The sequence below is a fragment of the Camelina sativa genome, chromosome 11 (genome assembly GCF_030686135.1).
Source record: "Camelina sativa cultivar CO46 ecotype springtype chromosome 11, ASM3068613v1".
NCBI classification, from domain to species: Eukaryota; Viridiplantae; Streptophyta; class Magnoliopsida; order Brassicales; family Brassicaceae; genus Camelina; species Camelina sativa.
Window position 1 is genome coordinate 50,158,876 of NC_141890.1, and position 27,101 is coordinate 50,185,976.

Genomic DNA, 27,101 nt, shown 5'->3' on the forward strand with positions numbered 1-27,101 from the left:
AAAAGAACTATGGACAATATCCCACATCGGCTATAAAAATTTTAGACAATGATTCAGAACCAATATAAATAAGATTAATATGCTTCCAACAACGAATGAGAAGGAAAACTTGATTTATCAAGCATCCAATTTTAAAAGTATATTCGGTTTGATCCAGTTTTTTATTTAATCAAATTAAAACTTTAAAAAGTTTCAAAAAAATATATTATAATGTTAAAAATTTTAAAATTTTAAAATATTATAAATATTGGAACTTTTTAAAAGTTCTTAGCTTTTAAAAAGTTTTTAAATATTATAATTTTTAAATTTTAAAAGTTTAAAATATTATAAATATTGAAACTTTTTAAAAGGTTCAAAATTTATATTTCGAAACCTTTTAAAAGTTTAAAATATTATAAGTATTTATGTAAAACAAAAATTATCTTATTTATCTACGTTTGTGCTTTTTATTTCTTATGAGCTGTAAAACATATTTTTGTGTATGATTTTATAGATGAGTTGATATTCTTTCATTAATTTTTTATTTTTTATTTTTATGAGAAAAGAAATGATTTTGTTCTTGGAGTTTGATGGATTAACAAGTTGTGTGGTAGTCTAAAAAAATGTTTTTTAGTGGAAGAATGTGAAGAAGTTGACGAGGATGAAGAAGAAAAAGAGTATAGCAAAGAACCAAACGGTAAAAATAATGATGACGGTTATCACAAAATTTGACAATAGAAATGACAAGAAAGAACATGAAGAATAAGAAAATATTGAATAAAAACATGAAAACATAGGTGGTAGAGATCAATTAAATATGAAAACGAGTTAAATTCATGATGATAAAATTGTTTTGTTTTTCTGGTGGTCAAAAAAATGGTTTATGATATGTGAGGTCATCAGTTTAATTCGCCTCGCCTGGATGTCGAGTTAAATTCATGATTTTTTTTATCTGATTTGATTTTATAACACAACTGATTTTTATATTTCAAAAAATTGTATATCTGAAATTTAACTTTTTCCTTAATACTAATTTAAATTTTTTATAAGATAATATTTTACTACCGTCATCAATGATATATAGTTTTCATCACAATATATCAAATATACCCATATGTAGCGTTGGTTCAAAACCTAGTTATCCTTAAAAGGTAATATAAAAAGATCAAGAATTAACCTTTTTCTTGCTTTTGGTCTACGGACGAGTGACGACCGTGATCATAAACAAGATAAATAAAAGGCCAGTGAGCTCAAATATGACTTTAAAAAGTGTAATATGATAAAATAAAACAAATAATAATAACAGATTTTCGCCCATACTTTAACTGAAATGCCTCTGTACGTTCCATACAATAAGGACATGATAATCTTCCATGTGTTGTTCACCCAAATAACATTCCGTACGCAGGGAAGTCACTAATCGTCCACATTAGCACTGTCCGCATATTGAAATTCTGTTTTCTCGACGAATCGAACGTCTGAACACCTTCGTACCACAATTGCTTCAGCTCATGAATCAGAGGCTGTAAGAAGATATCTAGAGATCGCTTTGGATGCTTTGGACCTGGTACCAGAATACTCAAGAACAGAAATTCGCTGTGCATACACATATCTGGAAGAAGATTGTATGGCGTCAATATAACAGGCCATAAAGAATACTGCCTCCCTGACATACCAAATGGACTAAAACCATCTGTACACAACCCAAGATAAACATTCCTACACTCTTGAGCAAAGTCAGGATATACCGATTGAAAATGTTTCCACGCCTTTGCATCAGATGGGTGTGTAATTTCTCCTTCTTCAGTAGAGTGTTCTGCATGCCATCTCATTGCCGCTGCAGTCCGTTTTGATTGGTATAGGCGTTTCAATCTATCAGCAACAGGCAAGTACCACATACGTTTATATGGTACTCGCGTCCTTCCTTGTGTAGGTTGATATCTCGGCTTCCCACAAAACCGACATTCCTGCAGCTTAGCATCATCTTTCCAAAAAATCATGCAATAGTCAACGCACACATCAATCATTTCAGATGGTAATCCAAGACTCGCAACCAACTTCTGTATTTCATAGTAGTTCTCAGCTGATACATTATCAGGTGGCAAATACTCTTTAATGAGTTCAGCCCAAGAATCCATGCAATTCTCACTTAAGTTATTATCAGCTTTAATTGTCATCATCCTAGATGCCAATGATAACTTAGAATGCCCTTCTCTACATCCATCGTAGATAGGTTGATTTGCAGCATCTAACATAGTATAAAAACGTTGTGCATCTACGTTGGGTTCTTCCGTATTATTCTCAGGAAATGCAGCAGTAGTTTCATGAAATGCATCATTAACCATATCATGAAATCTATTTTCCTCATTATACCCATAAAAACCAAATTGATCAGATTCTTGATGCCCATAATTACTAGGTTGATCAACAGCATAATTCATACTACTACTTCCAACGTTACTGCTACAACCCTCTCCATGACGAAACCATACATAGTAATTTGGCATAAATCCTCTATTATAAAGATGCTTCTTCACTAGATTAAATTCCAAATAATTATCGTTGAAGCACTTAGGACATGGACAAAATATTGTACCGTTTTGACGAACAAAGTCTTGGTTTGTCGCCTGGTACATGAAAGCGCGCAACCCATCACAAAACTCTCTCGTCACATCACCGGTCTCCGGATCTCTGTGATTGTACATCCACCGTTGCAATGTGTATATCTCATGCTGCCCACCTCCAAACATTATTATATAATTTAAAAGTGTTTAGGTTTTTTTTTAGCCTTTTTTTCTTTCACAATATTTTTTTTCGTATTCAAAGTGTGTCTGTTGGAAGTGTTTTGTGTTGTGGTTTCCATGGATCATAAACTTGCTATTTATAGGCCTACTAAAAATAGTTGCTATGGATTTGCTAGGGAAATTTGCAAGGGATTTGCGAGGGATATTTTAAAATATTATTTTCTTGCAAGGGATTTGCGAGGCTTTTACTGTTTTGCCGACAAAACAGTTACACTCGGGAAAAACGTGGCTGCCGACATCATCGGCCCTTGCAACTCCCTCGCAAATTTGCTACGGAAAATGTCATGGCTAATCCGTCGCAATATGCGAGGGAGTTGCGATGCTTTTGCGAGGATGTTTCGCGGAGTCGCAAATCTGTCGTAAATCCGTCACAAATTTGCGAGGGATTTCGCCGTCACAAATTTTGCGAGGGAATTGCAAGTACCCTCGCTAAACTAGCAAACTACTCGCAAATCCGTCGTAAATTTGTGAGGGCATTTTGCCATCGCAGGTTTTCCTCGCAAATCGACTGTTTTCTTGTAGTGAAATATTTTGATGATGATCATTTAATGAAACGGATAGATGGCGAAGGAGCATGATGAATGTGAATACAAGTGATATCATGTAACTGCCTTTTGTATATCATACAATATGAATAGATTTAATATGTCGTTATTTCACGGCTTTGCCACAACAATCTAAAACCAATGGCGAGGAAGCTCACGATTTATACGACTCGTGATTGAAGAAGATAGTATATATAGTTTTATATTTTTTTTATTTTACCAATGTATATTCATCACCTGATCTACATTATTATTTCATCATTTACGTTCGTAGAGATCGATGGTTACATATATATGCCCTAGTTAAATGCAACATTTCAGGTTTTAATATACAAAATGCAACATCTATCTATCTATCTATATATATGTGTTTACTGTATATGCATGTATCATGTATGTGAAGTTTTGAACTAACGTGGGGGAAAGTAGTAAATCAGTCCACTTGGCAAGATAGGAAAAAAAAGTGGAAAAGGTTTAGAATCTTTAGATTGTAAACGAGTGAACAAAACGGAAGAATATATGGATAACACCAAAGCCTTACAACTTTTTTGCTTTTCTTTAGAATCAAGTTTTTGTACATTTGGCCGTCGGACCGAACACCAATACGAAATTTGTCATGGCCTTATCACACACTATAACGTCTTCTTCTTGGTCATGATGAAAAAAAGAAAAGACGAAAACTTCCAACAGAAAACGAGTTACATGTTTACTATCACATCATTGCCTTCTTCTTCTTGGTAGCCGATATTATATAGTAATTTTATTTGGAGTTATGCATGTATAGGCAAAGCAAAAACTCCAAAATGTTAGCTTCAAAATTTATACATCATTTTATTTCAAATTCGACTTTGGTTCCAACTTTCAATTTCTTAAAAAGTAGTATACCCAACTGATTAAGGTTTATAACATCTGACTTATCATTATTTTAAACTATGACCTTTTTGCCATTTAATATTACGATTTCAACATTTTTTACTGATTATTTTCTGCTTTTGTCAAAGTATAACAATATTGTTATATCATCTACAAGACTCAACTAATAATACAAAATGTTGGGCTTATATTTGTTTCCCAATTCAAATGAATTGTGGGCTTAGGCCGTATACAAACACGAACTTTTTACCAATAATCTCCACACGAACAAGACCCATCTCTGAAATGGTGAAACCTCTTTGAATCTCTACAGATAATTTCTCTGTTGATAACTCTTGATACGATCTTGATCCAACTGTGACAATCAACACAAACTCTAAGGTTCTTTAGAATCCTTATATTTCCACCAACGTTTCTCCAAACTGCAAAGGCTATGGCCAGTTTCTCGCTATGTTGATGCAAAGATCTCTCTTTTGCAGTCTCCTCCATGTCTTGATACACACAGCTTTTGTCTTCAACATACCCCAAATCTTTAGCCTCCCTGATTAGCTCTTCAAGAGTTTCAAGAATCTTCTCCGAGTTTGGATGCAAAAACAAATCTCCAGCCATGAATGTATGCGTCTCTCTATCGACTTCAACCCAACTCATTGCTGGATTCTTCTTCAGCCTCATCTCCTTCATCTCACTCTTCATCTCAATCACTCTGTTCCACTTCCCCGTGGAAGCGTATAGATTTGACATTAGAATGAGAGTTCCTTCATCTCCAGGTGCTATCTCAAGTATCTTTCTGGTTATCTGTTCTGCCATTTCTACCTTTCTATGAATCTTACAGGCGCTAAGCAACGTCCTCCACAGAACCAAGTCAGGGTTTATCACCTCGTTTATTAGCATTTCAGCCTCCTCTAATCTCCCTGCCCGTCCTAGCATATCTACCATACAAGCATAATGATCATTCGTCAACATGATCTTATCTTTTCTGAAGGAGTCGAAAAATGCACAACCTTCCTCAACTAATCCAGCGTTATTACAAGCCAAGAGCACGCTCAAGACTGTTACATCATTCGGTCGCATTCCAAGGTTTATCATTCTCTCAAACAACTCAAGTGCTTCGTGTCCAAAACCGTTCTGTGCATAACTATAGATCATTGTGTTCAGAGATATAACATCAACTTCACTCAAGGTATCAAAAACCAACCTTGCCATGTCTGAGTATCCACATTTCCCATATAAATCAATGAGCCCTGATCCAGCATACTTATCTCTATCAAAACCATATTTACTCACTATACCATGAACTTGTCTGCCTTCTTCAAACATTGCGAGATTCGAACACCCCCTGAGAGCACTTGACAATGTAAAAGAGTTAGGCTTGATTGAATCACGCATCATATTTCTAAATTCGATAAGGGCCATTTCTTCTCTACCGTTTTGGACAAGCCCCGATATAAGAGACGTCCAAGTCACCTGATTTGGGTACTCAATACACTTGAAAACCCGCAAGGAATCATCAACTAAACTGCACCTCAAGTACATTGTAAGAAGAGAAGTCTGTGAAGCAAGAGGAGACTCAAAACCAGACTTGATCATAAGTCCATGAATCAACATGCCATTACCTATATCCTTCAAGTTTCCACAAGATATCAATACACTAGCAAAAGTATACTCATTAGGCTGAACTTTCTCCACCAGCATACTTTGAAATGCCTTGACAGCTTCAGTATCCTCACCCTTCTGCGAGTAACCAACGATCAAAGCTGTGATCAAAACCACGTCTTTCTCCTCCACACGGTCCAATACTAACTTCGCCTCCCTCGTTTTACCAAACTTTACATACATATCCACAAGGGCACTTCCAACGAACACGTTTGAGACTTCCAAACCTAGAATCACTGCAAGTCCATGACTTCTCCTGGATTCTTTTTCAAGACCCAAATCTGAAAAGGCCTTGAAAACACTAGACAACGTGTACTCATCTGGCAAAACATTATTCGTGATCATCAATCTATACAATTCAACAGCTTCCTTGCTTCTTCTGTGCTTAATGGAATAAGCAATCAGAGAGTTCCATGTTACAATATGTCTCTCACGCATTTCATCGAACAGCTGACGTGCGTAACCGATCTCGCCACACTTTAAACTCGCGTCGACGAGTTTGCTGCCTGAAAGTTCGACCGGAAACCCAGATTTGAGCATCTGGGTTTGGATTTTCTTGAGCCCTGAGATCGAACTTTCGTCTATGCATTGTCTGAGAAGCGGAGAGAAAGTGTGCGTCGTTGTCAAGGAGGAGTCACATGCGACGCAGAGAAACCTAAGCTGACTATGGCTAGAAGATTCCGGCGAACAGCTTCTGGTAGCAAAGGAGCTGAAAAATCTAGAAAAGGCGATTAATCCGCCGTTATAATCTCTTCTCATCACCGGCGGCGTATTCTTTTCTCCGATCATCGCCTCACTCTGTAGCTCATATCGGCCCATTGAAGCTCATCAAGGCCCATAAAGGTTTGAACTTGAACATAAATTAGCCCATTTAGGGCCCATAACATAAATCCTCCTTTCCTCACCCTCTCTGTGTTTTCATCATCGGAGAGATCCACAACGCCACGGGTCATCGATGATCCGAATAATACAACCACGGCGCGACGCGGGCTTGACTGGTTCGATCTCCGCCGTCAAAATCCTGATGATGAGATTCTCGCCTGCTGCTACGGTTTCTTCTCTTTTCACTCGCCGGCGGTTTTGCTCCGTGTCTCCGCTAATTCGCACACTTCCGGCGGAAGAATCTGATCCGACGAGTGTTCCGCACCGTCTACTTTCAATTCTCTCTAAACCCAATTGGCATAAATCTCCGTCCTTGAAATCAATGGTTCCTGCGATAAGCCCTTCCCACGTCTCCTCACTGTTCTCGCTCGATCTGGATCCCAAAACAGCTCTTAGTTTTTCTCACTGGATATCACAGAATCCGAGATACAAGCACAGTGTATATTCCTATGCATCCCTTCTCACTCTTCTCATCAACAATGGATACGAGGGTGTTGTGTTTAAGATCAGGTTGTGGATGATAAAGAGCTGTGATTCAGTAGGAGACGCTTTGTTTGTTTTGGATTTGTGTAGGAAGATGAATAAAGACGAAAGCTTTGAGCTTAAGTATAAGCTTACTATTGGGTGTTACAACACATTGTTGAATTCGTTGGCTAGATTTGGATTGGTAGATGAGATGAAGCAGGTTTATATGGAAATGTTGGAGGATAAGGTTTATCCCAACATTTACACATATAATAAAATGGTTAATGGGTATTGCAAGCTTGGGAAAGTGGTAGAGGCGAATCAGTATGTGAGTAAGATAGTTGAGGCTGGGTTGGATCTTGATTTTTTCACGTATACCTCTTTGATTATGGGTTATTGTCAAAGGAAGGATTTGGATTCTGCTTTTAAGGTTTTTGAGGAGATGCCTTTGAAGGGATGCAGTAGAAATGTGGTTGCTTACACTCACCTTGTACATGGTCTTTGTGTAGCGAGGAGGGTTGATGAAGCTATGGATTTGTTTGTGAAAATGAAGGATGACGACTGTTATCCTACAGTTCGTACTTATACAGTGCTTATAAAGGCTTTGTGTGGATCAGAACGGAAGTCTGAAGCTCTTAAGTTGGTTAAGGAAATGGAAGAGAAAGGCATTAAGCCGAATATTCACACGTACACGGTGCTTATTGATAGTTTATGCAGTCAATGTAAGCTCGAGAAAGCAAGAGAGTTGTTAGGTCAGATGCTAGAGAAAGGGTTGATGCCAAATGTAATCACTTACAATGCATTGATTAATGGGTATTGTAAGCGGGGGATGATTGAAGATGCGCTAGGTGTTGTGGAGTTGATGGAATCACGTAACCTCAGTCCGAATACACGCACATTCAATGAATTGATAAAGGGGTATTGTAAAAAGAATGTTCACAAAGCAATGGGAGTGCTTAATAAAATGCTGGAGCGCAAAGTACTTCCAGATGTGGTCACTTACAATTCATTAATCGATGGGCAGTGTAGATCTGGTAATTTTGATACTGCATATAGGTTACTTAGTGTGATGAATGATAGAGGATTAGTTCCAGACCAGTGGACATATACTAGTATGATAGATTCTTTGTGTAAAGGCAAAAGAGTGGAAGAAGCTCGAGACCTGTTTGATTCTCTCGAGCAGAAAGGTGTAGACCCAAATGTGGTGATGTACACTGCATTGATTGATGGATACTGCAAGGCGGGTAAAGTAGACGAAGCTCATCTTATGCTTGAGACAATGTTGAGTAAGAGTTGCTTGCCAAATTCGTTGACTTTTAACGCCCTGATTCATGGGTTATGTACCGATGGGAAGTTGAAAGAAGCGACGTTGTTGGAGGAAAAAATGGTGAAGATTGGTCTACAGCCTACAGTTAGCACAGATACAATATTGATTCATAAATTTCTAAAGGACGGGGATTTTGATCACGCTTATAGACGTTTTCAGCAGATGTTGTCCTCTGGAACAAAGCCCGATGCACATACTTACACAACATTTATTCAAACCTATTGTAGAGAAGGGAGACTGCAAGACGCTGAGGGTATGATGACAAAGATGAAGGAAGATGGTGTTTTCCCGGATCTGTTCACTTATTCCTCTCTGCTTAAAGGTTATGGAGATCTAGGACAGACAAACTCTGCATTTGATGTCCTCAAGCGCATGCGTGATACTGGTTGTGAGCCTTCTCAACATACATTTTTGTCTCTGATCAAACATATGTTAGAGATGAAATATGGAAAGGAGATTGGCAGTGAACCAGGACTCCGTGTGATGTCGAACATGGTGGAGTTTGAGATTATTGTTGAGCTTCTTGAGAAAATGGTTGAGCACGGTGTAACCCCCAACGCCAAATCCTATGAAAACTTGATATTAGGGATCTGTGAGATTGGGAATCTCAGAGTTGCGGAAAAGGTGTTAGATCATATGCAACAAAACGAAGGAATATCTCCTAGTGAGTTGGTATTCAATGCACTTATTAGGTGTTGCTGCAAGCTGGAGAAGCATAACGAAGCAGCAAAGGTTGTAGATGATATGATTTGTGTTGGTCACTTACCGCAACTAGAGTCTTGCAAAATCTTGATATGTGGGCTGTATAAAGAAGGAGAAAAAGATAGAGGGGTTTCGGTTTTCCAGAGTTTGCTTCAATGTGGTTATTATGACGATGAATTAGCTTGGAAGATCATCATTGATGGGGTGGGGAAGCAGGGACTTGTAGAGGCATTTTATGAACTATTCAACGTTATGGAGAAAAACGGCTGCAAGTTTAGCTCTCAGACATATTCATTGCTGATTGAAGGACCTCCTGATAGCACATAAAAGGGGTTGTGTAGTATATCAATTTTGCCAGAGGATCATGCAAGACCTGAAAAAAATCTGCAAGTAGCCTTGTGTTTCTTATGATATTGCTACAGGTCATTCAATAAGGTAGGGTACAAACATTCATATACATATATATATTTTGGTTGAAATGTGTGGTATTACTACATTCCATTCAATTTGACGCTGCTCTAATCTCTCGTTACTGACAATATGGGTTTTCAGGGTCAAACCATGGCATGCATAGCCATTTGATGGAATCATCTTTTTGATCTTTTGACTATGAGACACACAAAGGAGGAGGGGATATTTACGGCGAAAGGCTCACTTTCTTGTTATTAAGGCACATCAGTTTTTTTTTTTTTTAAAGTACAGAGCTTTCTTCTTGCTTCATCTTTGATTAGGTATGGGAACAACCTGACAATTTAACATTTGTTTTTGTCTTGTGTTGCTTATAATATAGGTGATCCGTTTGATTCTCCTTTACAATTAAACCAATGTGGGCTTTTAATTTTTGTAGACGTCCGAGGAGGTCGGAGGTTGTTTATTTGATATTTGTTTCCGCCCGGACTCGTCCTTTTTACAATTTGATTACAAACAAACAATATAAAGAAAGAGTCACACACTAATTAAATAAATATATGTATATGTATCTGTTTGTGACAGTGTGATTCCAAAGACCCATCTACTCGGCCGCCACTGACGACAGCTGCGGGTGGCTTGGCTTGTTTGAACTGTTACTTTGTTTTTCAGTTCAAGTCGTATATTTGTTTAAAAAAAAAAAAAAAAAATATTGTATTTTATGTTGAAACAATAAATAGATATAGTAATAAAATACTATGTATATAGATACTAGATGGATTACAATTAGGGCGCACAAATGGACTGATTTGACATCTGACAGGCCCAGCCCAATAAGCTACTCTAAATTGCATGCAGCACAGATGGAAGTAAACCCTGGCGGGGCGTCTCTCTATCTCTCTCTTGATATTTTCTCATTAATCTTCGTCTCTAAAATCACTACTAAGCTGCTGCTGGGTCAATGGAAACCACAAAAGAACACTACTGTAAGATCTCTCAATTGGGTTTGTAGGTAATTTTCGATCTGTCAATAATTTTAACGGATGATCTGATTTTTTTTTTTTTTTTTATTGTCTCTGTTTTGTTAAGCCTTCTCGCTAGCGAAAAATACGAGGGTCTTCTGGGACGTCGAGGATGTCTCAATCCTTGATCATCTAAATCCTTCTGGGACGTCGAAGATATGAGAGAGTTTACGACATGTCAGTGCGGACTCTTCTCTGGGCAGTGAGAGAGAGAGAGCATTTTATGCAATCAAATTTGATTATACTTTCAAAAAACATTGACGAGCAGTTGACAAGTCTCGTTGAGAGTATCAAAAAGAAAGCTGATTTCGATATTGTCTTCCTAGATCCTACCAGCATATTAGAGAAGAGTGCTGGAACCCCCCCCCCCCCCCCCCCTGTCGTCGTCGAGCTTATGAAAGACGTTAGTAGTTACCGCTGCGGCACTTGTAACTCTTCTTCTATAACCAAACCTTATTTTACAAAGCCTCTCTCAACCGGCCCCGTCGATAGCCCCAACGTCGATACATTTTTCAGCAATTTATCCCAGCCCATCGGAAAATTCGCTAGTAAGGACAGACCTCTAAATTTGTTGATGTTTGCGTAATAGGTTGATTTATCGGACTATCACATCCGGTCTTTCGGAAAAGGGCTATAAGGGAAGCAATTTGAAAATGATCCACGCGTTCATTGAGGATAAGAATACACTCTCCAAAGAAGTGATGGATATATATTTGGAAAACCGAATCTTTACCTGGAATTTTTCCAAAGGTGTGAATCTATCTTTTTTTTTTTTTTTTCTTTAACGCCTTGGGTCTTGATTGATTTGGTAAATACTATTTCAGGAAATAAATATGCAATGTTACATGAAATTCTTCGTTGGGCACTGAAAAAACGTGCTCTACCAACCAATTTGGTTGTACTCTCAAGAAACATCAATGAAGAGGAGAAGGAGGTCTCAAGGGTTCTTCAAAGTTTGAGAAAGGATGGTAGGTTCAATATTGTCTTTCATGATCCTACTACCCTGTTACTTGCATGTGTTGGAGAACCCATCAAAGAACCCATCAAGAACCGCTGCGCCTCTTGTAATTCTATTATAGTCAGGGAAGGCCAAAGTAGCTCGCAAAACCAATAAGATCTCAAGAGGTGGAGAGAGTATTCTCGTCTTTAGACTCTATGAATAAATTATTACTAGTTAAGTTTGTATTCATCAATGTTATGAGCTGTGTTGGTCTATGAATAAATTATTACTAAGTTAAGTTTGTATTCATCGTATGGTTTGACATCAATGTTATGAGCTGTGTTGGTTGAGATTAATAGAAACAAGTGTGTTCGATCAAATAACTGAGCTATCTGATCATTCATCATCTGCCAGTTAAGGGCAAGATAGTCTTCAATAAAGAGTAAAAACGATATTTCAATTATTATTTTTCTTTTATGGAAGAAAAGACTACCAAAGATAATCCAATATCACAGTTCATAAACATTAAACATGATGAAAATACATTAGTCTCCTCCTCTTCAGAATTGCTTCCTAGCTAGTCCTCGGATGGACAACAGCATCAGTATCATCAGCACAACATTGTGAGCTTCCGCCTCCATCACTAAGCAACTCCCAAAGCCATGCTGAGCTTTCAGTAAAAGGAAGACATTTTGATGCACGCTCTGGTAAGACAACTTTGGCATCGGCCATCCCGAAATGCAAACTTTCAATAATTTCGAGGGTCCTCTCTTCTTTGATGCCTTTTGAGAGTATAATCAAATTTGAACAGGCAGGACTCTTCACTGCCCACAAAAGAATGTCCACTAACATCTTATGAACTCTCTCATATCCATGTTCCTCTGCAACGGAGATCTCTAGATTAGATTAGAGATCTCTATCTATATAAGCAGATAAGATAAAGAGACGCCAGGGATAATTAGGTAAAAGGAGGAATTCATATTCTACCTTTGGGTACGAAATTTAAACTGACTCCGGCAGCCTCGTATCTATCTATCAATTCTTGTTTCGTGGTAGGGGGGAGAAGGGTTTTCTCATCTTCGACGTCGTACAACCAGATTGACACAGGACCTTTATAACAACCCTTTTCAGCAAGCGCTGATTTGATCTTCTTAGAAATCAAATCAGGATCACATCCACCAGCAGGGATTGGGAAATCCACCACGTCCCAGAACACACCTGTGTTACCCTCTGCCCACCATGGAAATCAAAATATTTCAATTCGGTACGGAGAACGAGAATGTTAGAGAAGACGTCTAGATCACGTGCAACTTTGTTTATTAGGGTTACAACTGTTAACTTATTGGGCTAGGCCATGCGGATATCAATTAGGCCCAGTTGTCGCAATCACTAGTACTAGTGTATTTCTTTTGATCTTAAATCCTATAAAACCCGACTTACAACTGAGGTCCGAGAGGTCAGAGGATGTTGTAATTCTTTCGGTTTTCCTTTGATAGAAACTAGAGTTAATCATGCCTAATGTGGATGGTTAATCTAGTGCTCTTGAGAGTGTGAGTCTAGCAACTAGTATAAGTGTTTGTGTGACGTGTTGTAAGAGATTATCCTTGAGATCCAATAACAAAATGTAGTTCATAAGTTTTTTTTTTTTTTTTCTCTAAGTTACTGAACTGTTTTGATGTTTATGAAAGAGACAAAACATAGAACTAGAGAATGAGATGTAAACTGGCCTCAAAGAGTGGAAGAGGTCAGTATGTCAGCATAATCAGACTAGTTGTTGGCTTGTTGCGGAAGAAGAAGGAAACATCTATAGAAACAATGCTACATCTCAGCAAGAGAAAATTTTCGGGAACAAGAGATTGCAAGATCAGTATGCATATATGCTTTTATGGAGTTTTGGAGAATCCCAGAACAGGAGCCCAGAGCAAATAATGAACAAGTTAATTGCACTCTCTATCAACGTCAGCGAGATGTGTGTAATAAGAGTTGAAAAATAAAGGCAAATGATGTAATAACAAACGTTAATGTTCTTCATACAATAATCGAAAACTAGGTGATTCCAAAAGACGCCAACCTATAAATCCGATTCTCCCTTTTGCACAAGATGATAATACAACTTAGATGACATTTATCAGATAAATACATTGACCCAAACAGTTAAACTAACAGGGCTTTGTGTACACGTAAAACACAGATAACCTTGGTCAGGGTAGTTGGTCTCTCTACAAAATGTTATTTGGTAGGTGGAGATCTCAGCTTATCATCTGACTCATGCTTAAGAGAAGAATCCCCTCCCATTAGTTGTTCGAATCCTTCTACCTTAACGGGTTGAGCCCTGACCGTTCCTGGTGTACTGCAATTAGAATGGGGACATAACTTTTAAGACCCGTCGAGTAGGTATATAGAACAATGTGACTTTTTGAGTTCTGAGAGGCTACTTACGGTGTCTGCATTTGTGGAATTTGCAATGAAGCCAATTGCCTGAATTGGTTATATCCCGGCTGTTGTTGCATATTCGACATGGCAGCAATCTGTTGCTGTCTGAGTTGCTGCTGTATCTGTTGCTGGTGTCTTGGGTTCATAGGGTTGAAGGCATTTCCATCTACTGCCATTTCAGAAGGATTCTCTAGCTTTACCTGAACCAGCGGCCGATCTTTTTCCATATCCATGTTGGGTCGTGGTGATGTAACTTGACGCCTACGCAGTCTCTCTAGCTGTTGCTGCTGCTGAAACGTTGGGGAATTAACCATTTGCTGCATCTGTGGATGCATTTGCCTCTGGATCTGCAATAACATCAGAACAAGAACTCAGGCAAGTTAAGCCAAAAAAGTAACTATTTAAATAAATGATCTCTTCATGCACAAACATTTAAACCAATTATGATGCCAAATGATAAGCGCAACAATTTTATGTACATACCTGTTGCGGTAACCGGAGGGAAGCTTGTTGCTGCAGATGTAACTGTTGCTGCAGTACTTGTGATTGTTTCTGATTTGAAGGAGGATGGCTCTTCGTACTATCTCTAACAAGCTCTGCTAAACTCCCAAGATTACTGAAAACAGCGTCAAACTTAAGCACATGAACAGATGAACAAAACTATAAATGTTTAGTTTTATTACTTACATGTGCATATGAGGCATATGAAAGGGAAAACATATATGATAGGAAACATCTAAAGATTTTAAACTTCATTAAGAAAAGGATTAATCTTCATAAATCACTTGAATGAGGCAAAACCACTCAAAATAAACTCACCTATATCCCGTAGTATTAAGGAACATCTTAATCAACTGCATCGCTGAGCACTCCTTTTTGTAACTATCAGTAAGAAGCTTCAAAATACTGCCTAATTTAGAGATATGTCGGCTAACCAACTGAGAGAAGACATCAATCGGAACCTCGGTTGCACCTTCGAATCCGATTGTCAGAAGCATGCGTGCAACAACTTTCTGTGACACGAGAGCCGCTTGATCATCACTAAAACCCATTTTTTCAGCTTTTTTACGGCGCAAAACTCCTCTTTCTTCCATCCTATGGTACTCAGGCATCATCCCAAGCCTATCGATCATAACATGACTCCTGGTAGTAACTTGCGGTAAAGTATCAAGTACCCCAAAGAAGTCTGTTTTTAAGTTGCCTTGTGCTCTGGTAACCGGCGAAAGGGCAGACTCGGGTACACAGTTCATTCTAAACATTGTCTCTGGAAGAAAGAGTATATCATCTTCTGAATTATCGAAGCCAGAACTTGGATGTGCACTAGATCTACTCATATGACCTAAACTTCGATCTTCTAAAAAAGGTGCACGCTTTCTCTTATGACTATCCACAACTCTAAGGTAAGTAGACATCCCTTCAGGTGTTCGTTTATCAGATTCTTGCCCTCCAACTGACATCCCATACTTAAAACCATACCTTGAAATAAACTGAGTGTACCATGTGTCTGGTAGCTCCTCAAACCTAGATCTTTGAGAAAGATTACTGTAATCAGACTCACTACCTCTCGCACTTGACTTGGATAGACTCTGAAAATTATAATCACATAGAAATTATTAACACATGTACTGAAAGATGAACAAACAAAAAAAATGAAACCACTAACTCCAAAAACCCTAAATTGAAGATTAGGCGCTATCAGTGAGAGTGAACAATACATACAACTTGCTCAAAGATCCACAAAGTTTCACCTTGGTTAAGCTAGGATTGTGGCGAATCCCTCCGTCTCGGTGAAACCCACCTTCGAGAGAAACGTTCTCCAACGTGTAGTATACATCATCTCCGTGAAGCTGTAAATCTGAAATTGAAACGGTTTCAACACACCTGAAATTGCCATTAAAAAACAAAGCTCCAGAGAAGGAAACAACCATACAATTAGGATTGAGCTTGGACACCGCGACAGAAGAAACATCGGAAACGGAAGCACAGGAAGATGACGCGGCGGTGGTATTGGATCGGAGGAAAAGTGAGACGGTGGCTTTATCGAATAAGAGGGCACGAACGCGGAGCTGGAGCTGAATCTGAGACCTAGGCTTGGACTCATCAACGCGCATAAAAGCTTCCCAGTTAGAAGGAGAAGAAACGTGATAGTGAAAGGAGGAATAGATAGAATCGCCTAGCCATGTCCGCCACACGCCGGAAACTTCAAGTCTTCTCGCTAGATCGAAGCCACGACCGTCGTCGCCGAGCAGTGCCATTGTCAGTTGTCACTTTAATTTTTCTGTCCAAGTTTGTTGACAAGACCATCTGTTTTGCGTACTGATAATGGGCTTAGTAGGCCTTTAAGGCCCATTAAATTTGCCTAGTCAAACAAAATTAAAATAGTCAATTTAAATTTTTTTTTTTTTAAAAAACGCGCCAGGAAGGGGTCGAACCTTCGGCCTTCTGCTTAGGAAACAGACGCTCTATCCACTGAGCTACAGGCGCTAATTGTTAATCCCACACGTAAACGTTCTTCTTACCTGGAATTACGCAAGAAATTAATACTAGCAGGGGAGTCGTCGATGGAGATAATAAGATAACATACGAATATGATAATATTTTTTTATTATTAGTTAGTTACTTTGGATTGATGATTTATATATGATCTGACAACAATATCTTGGTTATAAAATAAGTAAATAACATTGTTGTTGGTATTTTGCAATTGGTGATGACGATAACTATTTTCCATGTAGAGACGTATACACTTCTGCACATCCACTATCTATGTGGTTCGGTTAGATTTTAAATATGACATGTTTGCATTTTACTAAAAATAATAGTAGTACTAGTATTCTCTAACTCGTTGGATTAAGTGATTGCCTCTTAAATTAACAATTAATTCAGATTTAAGTATAAAAGCTTGCGCAGTTACACGTGTCAGTTCTGTATTCGAGACCATTACGATAAACGCATGTCACTTTGATTTTGTACTATTTGTTTTAGACCAATAAAAAAAACAAAAACAAAAAGTCAACTAAAAAACATAACTGAATTTCGGATTGAACAAGAGAGTGTGTGTGTTTACGACTGCTTAAGTGAGAATGAAATCGGTTAGACTGACTTCTCCGACAGAGCATTACATTGGTGAGTTTGGTGGCCATTTTGATTTGGACTTTGGGGCCCAATTGAGAAAGAGAGAGAGAGAGATTAGATTTGGATAGTCAAATTAGTTAAAGGGTTTAGTTCACCCACTATGCAAGGAACCTCTTCTCACACTAGTATAACCTTTCTCATTAAATTTACCAATTAAGTAACTAATCACTTTTTAAAAAAAATGTATTACGTTAAGAGTTTTGCATTTCACCAAAGACTACAAAAATATTACTTTTTGAGCAACAACTTCACTTAACTTGTTATTTTTATATGTGCTTGATCTAGATAATATTACAACAAATAATATACACGTAAATGCAAATCCCATTTTGTCAACCCACAAAACTGTACCGGCATTAAGATAATCGAAGTTGAGACTTCAGGTAAAGAATCACCAAATCTAGTAAATGTTTATTTTAAAAACCATTATTCTTTTTACTTACATGTAAAACTAAAACTAAAAGTATAATCTAACGGATGATAGCGCAAAGACATTCGCATAAAATTTGTATGTTACGAGAATTGGTAATATATCCCATGCATATTGTTCTTGTAGTCAATTTTAATCATGATCGTATCACGTAAGCTATAAATAAAATAAAAACTAATTTTTTATTTCACGTAATTCTCAAGTTATGAATGAGAGTTTTTGACGCTGTGGGTCCAAATAATAAACTATGTCGCGGCCTGAAGTGGATAGGATAAAAGGTTCATGATGACTCGTGACGATCGTGTCGCAAACGAAAACAATCTCATAAATGTAGTCTTGTCTTACTTAAGTTATAAAAATTATAAACCTGTTAGATTTGTTTTAGAGAAGTTTTTTGTTTTATAATATAAGATGTTTTTAAATTTCTATTCAATTTTTAGATTAATTTAATATTTTATATTATGTAGTATTGTTTTTGATTGGTTGAACTTATTAAAATTAAAGACTTTTTATTCTGCGTATTTTAATTAAAATATTATATATTTTGAAACAGAGAAAATACTATTGATTAAGAAAATAAGATGTCAAGAACACTGGCTTCGTTTAACTAGTGTGGTGAAGCTACTTTGCCATATGTTTCCTTTTCTCGTTACGATGGCGCCACGATAACCGATAAATAAGATACGGCATAACCTTACCTCGAAAATCTCACATTCTACGGCATTTCATAAATAAGTTTTTTTTTTGTGTGTGTTGGTTTACTCCCCTTACATTAATGAAGAAATTTGCTGAACCAGGACCAAATAAAACAAGTTGTCAGTATTTTCACATGGCTAATATTTAATGACAAAATTGAGTGAAAATGTATTTATAAATTCGAAACAATAAATTAAAATAATCTTATTTACTACCATCTTTTAAAAGCAAAGAGGAGGTCTTGTCCTATCATTCACAAGTAAATTACGGAAATGCCATTGACTAAGGTTTGGATATTTCAACCGTCGGCGTGTCTGTTCGTTGGAAGGCGTTAGTTACGGCATCGTATCACCTTTTCATCTTCTTCAAAAATTTAATATTTTGTCCAGTTTTTAAAAAGCAAAAGAGAAGGGAACTTGACTTGCATGGTGGAAGTTGTATAAATATAGCAGAGAGAGAGAGAGAGATTCTAATCCATTACCACCCAGTCATCAAAATCTCTAGTCTTAATCTTTCTTTCTCCTCTTCTTTTTGCTTTCTAAGAATAACTATTTCTAAAGATAATCATAATCTTTTCTAAAGATAATCATAATCTTTTAACGAGACAGACAGCAATAGCAATAAGAAAAAAAAGAAAAAAAAAAAGAAAAGAGAAACCTGAGTTTTACTGTTTGTCCGGATTCTCTCCGGCTCTGTGCTTTCTCTCCTTCTCCCTCTCGGAGATGTTGTTACTCTGTTTCCCTGTTTTGTGTTCTCTTTGTTTTTTGGCAGATTTTTTTACGAAGCTTTGAGTTTTTTTTTTTGTTTTTTTTCTTTCTTTTCTAAAAAAGTTTATTCAAAGCTTCTAAAAAAGAATCCCAAAAGACGAATTTTTTCTCCAAGCTATGGCGGTTGAAGGTATGGCTTAAATTAGCTTCTTCTTTTTTTTTTTTTTTTTCTCAAGAAACAAATTGTTAATTTTCCGACTTGTTTGTTTTGTCTGTTCATCTTCTGATTTTTTTTTTCTGCGTTTGACTCCAAATTAAAAAAAAAAAAAATCATCATTTTTTTTTTTCTTTCTGTTATTGTTTTCTATTATGCATTTGAAATTTTAGAAACCAAAAAAAAAAAAAACGTCCTTTTGATTCGTTGCAGAGATGGAGAAGAAGATCAGAGGAAGCCAAGAGACGGAGCTGGAGCTAAAACAGAGTATCGAAGATCCATCTCCAAGATGCGTGCTTGAAATCCCGGTTATGAGCTCTGATTCCGATAACAGCAGCAGCAGCAGCAGTTGTAGCTCGTGTTCTCCTGATAAATCAACGTCTCCGTTATCAACGACTCCTACGAACGTTTCGTCGTTTTACCAATGGAACAAGATGATCGATTCCATCAAGAAGAAATCGATAAGGAGATTCTCAGTCATTCCTCTCCTCGCCAGCTACGAGCTGACCCGTAAGAACATGCGTCGGAAACAGCATAAGCTGACTCCTTCTTCGGAAAACGAATTCGATTGTGGTCAAATCCTCTTCGCTAAACCTTCGTGGCGTAATTTCACCTTCGACGAGCTCGTTGCCGCCACCGACAATTTTAATCCCGGTAAATGTTCAAATCTTGAAAAGACCATACTACCCTCATGGTGAAACAGAGTCTTACGAATTTGTATATAAATTCTCTAAATTTTGATTTTGTTGTTGTTGTTAGAGAACATGATTGGGAAAGGAGGGCATGCGGAGGTATACAAAGGTGTTTTGCCGGACGGAGAGACCGTAGCGATCAAGAAGCTGACGAGAAACGCCAAGGAAGTAGAAGAGAGAGCCAGTGATTTCTTATCGGAGCTTGGGATAATCGCACATGTTAACCATCCAAACGCAGCTAGGCTTCGTGGTTTCAGCAGCGATCGCGGTTTGCATTTTGTACTTGAGTACTCTCCTCATGGCAGTCTCGCTTCTGTACTCTTTGGTACAAAGAAACCCTTCTTGTGGTTGGTTTTTTAGACCGTTGCTGTTGTTTATGTTTTTTGAAACTTTTTTTGTAGGATCTGAGGGGTGTTTGGATTGGAAGAAACGGTATAAAGTGGCTTTGGGTATAGCTGATGGTTTGAGTTATCTTCATAATGACTGCCCTCGTCGGATTATTCACCGTGATATCAAAGCTTCTAACATTTTGCTCAGTCAAGATTACGAAGCTCAGGTATTTTGATTGATTGATTCAACAAAGAGCAATCAACTTTTTTTTTTGTGTGTGTGTACTGAGAATTCGATATGATTCGGTTTTGCAGATTTCGGATTTTGGACTAGCTAAGTGGCTCCCAGAGAATTGGCCTCATCACATTGTTTTCCCAATCGAAGGCACATTCGGGTCAGAGTTAGACTTAAAATCCCATAGCTACAATTCTCTGCTGTGAACCTCGTTTTTCAAAACCTGGTTGGTTCATTGTTTTTTCATACAGATATCTAGCTCCAGAGTACTTTATGCACGGGATTGTCGATGAGAAGACAGATGTGTTTGCGTTTGGTGTATTGCTTTTAGAGATCATAACTGGTCGTCGAGCTGTTGATACAGCTAGCAGGCAAAGCTTAGTTATGTGGGTAATGATCTGCCTATCCCATTCTCTTATGTATGCATCTTCCATCTTTTGAATCAAACAGTTAAAAACAGCTTGAATGCTTTTGATATAGGCAAAACCTCTTTTAGAGAAGAAGAGCGTGGAAGAAATAGTTGATCCTCAGCTAGGAAATGACTTTGATGAGACCGAGATGAAACGAGTGATGCAAACAGCTTCCAAGTGCATACACCATGTATCCACCATGCGTCCTGACATGAACCGGGTATGTTCCAAAACACACACAAAACCACTGTTAGGTAGGTTCTAATAGTCACACGACATGGATGATGATGAATTGTTGAGGTTTTTTGGATGCAGTTGGTGCAGCTGTTGCGTGGAGATGACAGGTTAGCTGAGTTGCAACAAAAAACAGGCGGAGCAAGAACAGTGAGTCTCGACGAGTGCGACTTGGATCACACCTCTTCCTCTTACCTTAATGATCTCACTCGGCATAGACAACTCTTGATGGAGTAAGTAAATCAAATCTGATGAAATCGATACACAAAAGGAAAATCCTCTATCCAACAGAGACGAAACAATAACAAATTGTTTTTTTTTTTCTTTTTATCATGCCTATGATTTTGCTTCATCTTCTCCACTGTAAAAAATCTCCAAAAGGGAAAAAAGTTGTATGTATAATTTGGCTTTTGTCTTCTAAATTGTGGTTGTCTCTCTGTTTCTCTCTTGTAAAAGAGCTTTTAGTAAAACTTTACAATATTCAGATGATAAATGTGTTTTTAGGGAGCAGTATATAGTCACCGGTTTAGTCATCTTCTGAGATTCATACAACGAAGAAAAAAAAAATAAAAAAAATAAAAAAAATGGCTACAGAAACAATCATACAAGGAGCAATTTTGGCACTGACCTTCATTACCTTCTGGGCGATTAAGTATCTCTCTCAACGAGGCCTAACCAAATTCCGAAACAAACACCGAGCCACACTCCAAACCCAGCGTCAGCTCATCCAAGCCTCACGTCTCCTCGCTCGAGCCCGAACCACACCTAAGAAATCCCAATCTCAATCTCTCGCCAAGACGGCGCTCAGTGAAGCCGACGATGTGATCTCGATTTCACCGGAAGATGCAGCCGGTCACATCGTCCGTGCATTAGCTCTAGATCTGCTTGGTCACCACACCTCTGCTCTCAAATCGTTCGATACGGCGCTGACTTATCCGCGCTTGAAGTCTCTGTCGATGGGAGAACGCGCCGATGCGCTTGTGAAGAGAGCTGAGATGAAACTGGCTGTGAATCGGCGACGGAGGATTGACTCTGCGATTGAGGATCTGGAAGAGGCGGTGAGGCTCGCCGCCGGTACGGATACGGCGAGACTGTTCCGTCTACTGGGCGAGTGTTATGAGTTCAAGGGCTTGAATGAGAAGGCCCATTGGGCTTTTAATGAAGCTTTAAAAGTCCAACCAAGTTCAGCAACGGCTCGTGACCGGACTTAGATATATCTCTTTAAATTTTCTCATTGTACCCTGCTACTTTTTGCTATTTTTGTTTCGCGCCTATAACTGTAGTAAAATGCTTTCATGACCCCTACAAGAGCTTCTCCCTTGTATTTAAAGAGTGTTCGTTCAATTGTGCTAATATTTCATAAATGGAAACATAGTTACTCCGATAAGGCCGATTACATTACAAAAATAAGTATTAAAACCGATCATCCACCCCTAACAAAAGAACATTACTACAAAATTGACCCCCAAAAGTTTCTGCTTCTTCAACTTTTACCCCCTCTACTGCTGTCTTAGACTACAGTTGAAAAGGGAACTTCAAAGATCCATCTTTATTGCAAGAATCAAGAAGATAAGCCTCGGGGTCCTCGGTTAGCTACGGTGAACCAAAAATTCTAAGCAAGAACGAACCATATGATATTAGTAAGACTGGTTTGGCCACAAGAAAAACTCAGCTGGGTTCATAGGAACTTGAACTGTGGAGTCAGAAACCAAAGGATAATGCTGAAAGAAGTTCTGGTGGTGATAAAGAAGTGACGGCTCGAATGGAATACCACATGGGATTGAGTTCGGGTTAACATCAGAGGAAGAAGAGGACGGAAGCAAATCTTGTTGTTGGAGGCTATGGTCAGATGAAGGGGGAGATTCAACAGCGACCTTGTGGCGTTTCGCAGCTCCTCCTACAGGGAAAGAACATTTCATGACTGCTTCAACGTCATAGCGGTTCATCTCAAAGTTAGTTACTGCGTTGATTCCTCTGAACTTAATGGCTGCTATGTCATAAGCCTCCGCTGCTTCCTCTTCGGTTGCTATACACATATATATACAGATCAATGACAGGATTTTTCGGGGTAAAGAATAGATTTTTTGTTTACTAAGAATAACGTTTTACCAAAGGTTCCGAGGTAAAGATCTTTGTTGCCTGCGACACGGCCGATCCTTGCTTGCCAACGACCTTGTTGATGATGCCTTGTGACACCTCTATACATAGAAGCTCCTCTCGAAAAACCGCTACTTTTCCTGATTACATTTACATGAACCAAAAGTTCAGTGTAGAGATCAAGAACATATATATGTATATATAACAACAATCATTGATTGGACTCACCTCCTAAGAGATGCAATGAACTCTTGCTTGGTCATGTGATTCATTTCCTCAACTTCTTTTGAATAACTCGCTACCTATAAATTGATAGACCGATGACAAGGTAAGTAATGGGCAGCATACGAAAAATCAAAACAAAGTTAGCAAAACAGAGCAACAAGGAAGAACATATAAACCGGGAAATTTGTGGTAGCAATATGACCCCAGTATTTTAAAGCTGCTAAGTCATAGGCTCTAGCTGCTTTATCTTCCTTGTCATATCCACCTTGAATCAATTAAAAATGGACATTACTTTCCAAACTCGATATATCAGTTCAATAAATTTGTCAATAGAGTATTATCTTTCTTACCTAAGTACACTGTTGAGGCCGGCGGCGATGTATTCAAAAGTACATGCAAAACAAAGAAAGACAGGTTTAGCCAACACAAATACTCATAACTTGTCATGTTCTTGAATCTATTTACTACTTACTACAAACAAAATCATGGTAAATATCTTAGTACCACAAAAATAAAATACAAGAAAAAAAGGGAAGAAAGATTTGATTAGGGTCAAAGCAGATTCCTAGCTTGTGTTGTGTTCACAACTTCACATCACACTTTGCTTTTGTGTGCGATGTGAACACAAGACACAAATCAATCTGACACATTATAGACATAGGAAACCCTGCAAAATCAATCTCTATCTAACCAGAAAGATTTTTTAAAAATTCAATTCCAAACCCAAAAAGCCAAAAAAAAAAACATACGCATAGTGTCTAAATAGTTTCACATCACATGCCTGTAATATATGGTGTATGCAGTAAACTTAGGTCATACATATATCGTATAATTGGAATAAAGGGGTCAAAAGTGGGTACAAAAATATGTCAAACAGAGATTGCATCATACAGGCATCAGCATTGGGTCCCCATAACAAGGTAAAATGAGAGATTTTCAAAGATAGCTCTAATAAAGACAAGGAACAAAAATGGCGGCACCCTTGTGAGTTGGGTTGTGATGGAAAAACTCAAAACCATTTATATATTTAATTTTTTACATATTCTATTCTATATTATTGCAAGTCCTTTCTGTTTGAATTTTGGTTCTTTCCTTGACATTATGCCCATAATACCAAAGTCTATCAATCATCATAAAGAGATGGACATATCAGTCACCTAAAAGAAAAAGGTTTTTAAGTAGTTTATATTTATTGAATTTTTTTTGCATGCATCTCTCTTTTTCACTCTTTCTTTGACAAAAGCTCTGTACTGCTTCCAGAGCCTTTTGTTTCCCCCAACCATAAAAGATTAAGGACCAAAATGTTTTCTCGACCCCAATAAAACTAGTTTTCTTCAGAAGAACTAAAAAGACTCAAAGGGACAATCAAAATTTAGATTGACACACGTGAGATCGAGTTTATCGTCTTGATTTGCTAATTGGTGCTTTTTGAAATGCAAAGATTAAATAATTCCATACTAATCAAGCCTATATAATTCAAGAAATAGTTTTTTTTTTTTTTTTTTTTTTTTCACTTTTAAGAAAAGAATGAGAAGTATCCATTAATTTTACCTTGACGTCCTTTTCTGGCTTGACCTTCCCTCCTACAGCTGTTATCCCATAGATGCGCTTCGTATCTCCCAGTCCATCTATGTCTGCATTAATCAAACATACTTAACATATATAATTGAACTCAAATCAAATTTTCATAAATCAAAATATCAAAATCATTTTCCCACCCACAAAACAAAACTTTGAATTTTGAACTGATCAAGTTAAGATTTTTATCATGGGAAATGTAAAATGCAATGTGGGAGTGCAAATTACATGATAAAAATCTTAACTTGATCAGTTAAGAATCTCAAAAGTTTCAATCTTTTTCCACTCACAAGATAAATATAAAAACTTTGAGACTTAGAAATCGTCACTTTGCAAATTACATTAAAAAAAAAGATGAACTTGATTAGTAGAATGTTATATGAGAAGAAGAGTTCATTGATGATAAAACTTACCGGGTGACTCCTCGATAAATCGAAGTTCTTTGTTCCAATGGTTCGACAACCTTCTTCTTCGAATCATCCGATGTTTCCTTTTTAGTAGAAGCTGTAGTCTTCTTGTTGCTCTGAGGTGGTTGGTCTGATGTGTTGTTGTTAACCGCCAGAGACAAAGCTTCTCCGGTGGATGCACCACCGTTAAACCCTAGCTCCGCCGTGGTTGATGATGACTTCACCGCGTGACCAGAGAGATGAGTCGCAACGATGTCGGAGGCTGAGTCATCGAGGATCTGTGAACCAGAGGAGTTCACCGTCTTGAAATCGTGGTGATGATGATGATCGGAGAAGAAGCCTGTAACACCTCCGGTAACGGTGTGGTCACGTAGATCGTAGAGTCGAATGAGAGAAGAGTCGTCTTGTGTCTCGGTTTGGTCATCGGAGTAACGGACGAAGGAATCGCCGAGAAAATCTTCGAGCTTTGGAATCTGAGTCTGAGAAAGGATTTGCGAATCGAAAAAAGTGGATAAGGTTGTTGAATCCGCCATTGAAGATGCAGCAGCTTCTTCTTTGAATACTTCAAATCAAAAACAAAAGTTAACTACGACACAGAGTGTTAATATACCAAAAAGAGATGATTTTTAATGGAAAAGCAAAGATTTAGGACTCAGGGGAGAGAGGTTTCTTTCTGTTTTCAAAGTTTGTTGTGTTGTTTGTTTTCCTTACTCGGGGGAAAAAGACAAATTCAGCAGCCGAGAAAAGGAGGAGAAAGGAGGCTCTCTGTGGGTTCAGCGACTCGGTTATAAAAAAAAGAGGATAAGTGGGTTAACAGAGAGCATAGTATACGTCACTACTGCTACTTTACTACTGGGTAAGTTAAAAAGAACCAAAAAAAATAAAACAAGAAAAAGCAGAGTTTTAAAGTTTTTTTTTGTTTTACCATAGAAGTTATCGATGAGATAAGGAGTTGAAGAAGCGTCGTAAGAAGGAGGAGGAGGAAAGTGAGACTGATCAGGTGATTTCAACATCTCCATTGGTGACAGAGAAAACGTTAACAAATTGGTCATTGGAGGAGGAGCCATCAACGAAGATTCAAAGTAAAATTATCTGCAGAAGATGACAAAAGATGATTAATGAAAGCAACTCCTTGATATACAAAACAATAAAAATTAAAAAGCCAATAGAAGTGAGAAAAAGTTTTAAAACCTGAAAAAAGAGCGTTACAGTCTCTCTACTTTAGCTTTAGCTTTGGAAGTGGTTCAGGTTTTGCATTTTTGTACGAATGATTTGAGAAAACAGTACTACATAAGGGAGCTAAAGAGAAGACCAAGGAAGAAGAAGAAGATGTAGAGGCATATAAAAAGCTCTTTTTAAAGACTGGTTTATATTTCTAATAAGACAAAGATATATATATATTTTTTTTTACTCAAACGGAAAAAAGTTAACCAAATTGCAGTTCGAGTGAAGGATATAGAGAGAATGTGAAGTTAAGAAAAAAGGAAAGGAGAAGATTTTGTTATAAAAGAGTGAGTTTTTTATTTTTATTTTTCTTTGTATTTCTAAAAGAAAGTGATAAATGCTGCCAAGACAAAAAAACATTTGTTGTTGATTAGTGTCCTTATTATGCGGTAAATCATAAGCGGTAATTAGATATCTTAATATTCTTTCATTTTTTTATGGTATGATAGAATCAT

At 37.7% G+C, this 27,101-nt stretch overlaps 5 protein-coding genes, 1 long non-coding RNA gene, 1 other non-coding gene and 1 pseudogene across 9 annotated transcripts; 4 read left to right on the plus strand and 4 right to left on the minus strand.

Annotated features, from left to right (window-relative positions):
• Positions 1-4,282: 4,282 nt before the first annotated feature.
• Positions 4,283-6,673, minus strand: LOC104727178 (pentatricopeptide repeat-containing protein At5g65570 pseudogene; annotated as a pseudogene). The gene has a single exon (XR_015572607.1). The product of XR_015572607.1 is annotated as a pentatricopeptide repeat-containing protein At5g65570 pseudogene (transcript).
• On the plus strand, positions 4,532-10,172 carry LOC104727179 (pentatricopeptide repeat-containing protein At5g65560). The gene is made up of 2 exons (XM_010446208.3): positions 4,532-9,665; positions 9,783-10,172. The coding sequence occupies exon 1, from the start codon at positions 6,810-6,812 to the stop codon at positions 9,555-9,557; it is 2,748 nt and encodes a 915-aa protein (XP_010444510.2). The 5' UTR covers positions 4,532-6,809; the 3' UTR covers positions 9,558-9,665; positions 9,783-10,172.
• Positions 10,173-10,478: 306 nt separating this feature from the next.
• LOC109127539 (uncharacterized) lies at positions 10,479-11,952 on the plus strand. The gene is made up of 3 exons (XR_002034111.2): positions 10,479-10,624; positions 10,728-11,410; positions 11,485-11,952. It is a non-coding gene; the product is annotated as an uncharacterized LOC109127539 (long non-coding RNA).
• A 1,631-nt stretch (positions 11,953-13,583) lies between these two features.
• On the minus strand, positions 13,584-16,349 carry LOC104727180 (uncharacterized). Its single transcript, XM_010446209.2, has 6 exons — positions 15,964-16,349; positions 15,782-15,888; positions 14,853-15,619; positions 14,517-14,649; positions 14,040-14,380; positions 13,584-13,950 (listed from the first exon to the last, which is right to left on the minus strand). The coding sequence occupies exons 1-6, from the start codon at positions 16,286-16,288 to the stop codon at positions 13,830-13,832; spliced, it is 1,794 nt and encodes a 597-aa protein (XP_010444511.1). The 5' UTR covers positions 16,289-16,349; the 3' UTR covers positions 13,584-13,829.
• A 95-nt stretch (positions 16,350-16,444) lies between these two features.
• On the minus strand, positions 16,445-16,517 carry TRNAR-CCU (transfer RNA arginine (anticodon CCU)). Its single transcript has one exon. It is a non-coding gene; the product is annotated as a tRNA-Arg (tRNA).
• A 1,953-nt stretch (positions 16,518-18,470) lies between these two features.
• LOC104743611 (receptor-like cytosolic serine/threonine-protein kinase RBK1) lies at positions 18,471-21,608 on the plus strand. The gene is made up of 8 exons (XM_010464673.3): positions 18,471-19,191; positions 19,429-19,869; positions 19,975-20,232; positions 20,309-20,463; positions 20,552-20,631; positions 20,723-20,861; positions 20,952-21,101; positions 21,197-21,608. The coding sequence occupies exons 1-8, from the start codon at positions 19,179-19,181 to the stop codon at positions 21,350-21,352; spliced, it is 1,392 nt and encodes a 463-aa protein (XP_010462975.2). The 5' UTR covers positions 18,471-19,178; the 3' UTR covers positions 21,353-21,608.
• A 30-nt stretch (positions 21,609-21,638) lies between these two features.
• Positions 21,639-22,499, plus strand: LOC104743621 (uncharacterized). The gene has a single exon (XM_010464682.3). It carries the CDS (start codon positions 21,700-21,702, stop codon positions 22,324-22,326), a length of 627 nt encoding a protein of 208 aa, XP_010462984.2. The 5' UTR covers positions 21,639-21,699; the 3' UTR covers positions 22,327-22,499.
• AIL7 (AINTEGUMENTA-like 7) lies at positions 22,449-26,745 on the minus strand. Of its 2 annotated transcripts, XM_087475080.1 has the most exons (9): positions 26,614-26,745; positions 26,348-26,514; positions 25,429-25,984; positions 24,989-25,071; positions 23,788-23,796; positions 23,614-23,702; positions 23,441-23,514; positions 23,225-23,352; positions 22,449-23,141 (listed from the first exon to the last, which is right to left on the minus strand). In XM_087475080.1, exons 2-9 carry the CDS (start codon positions 26,487-26,489, stop codon positions 22,753-22,755), a joined length of 1,470 nt encoding a protein of 489 aa, XP_087331206.1. In that variant the 5' UTR covers positions 26,490-26,514; positions 26,614-26,745; the 3' UTR covers positions 22,449-22,752. The 2 variants fall into 2 exon arrangements, with proteins under 2 accessions (XP_087331206.1, XP_087331207.1); XM_087475081.1 differs by lacking the exons at positions 26,348-26,514; positions 26,614-26,745 and adding an exon at positions 26,134-26,252.
• Between the last annotated feature and the right edge of the window lie 356 nt (positions 26,746-27,101).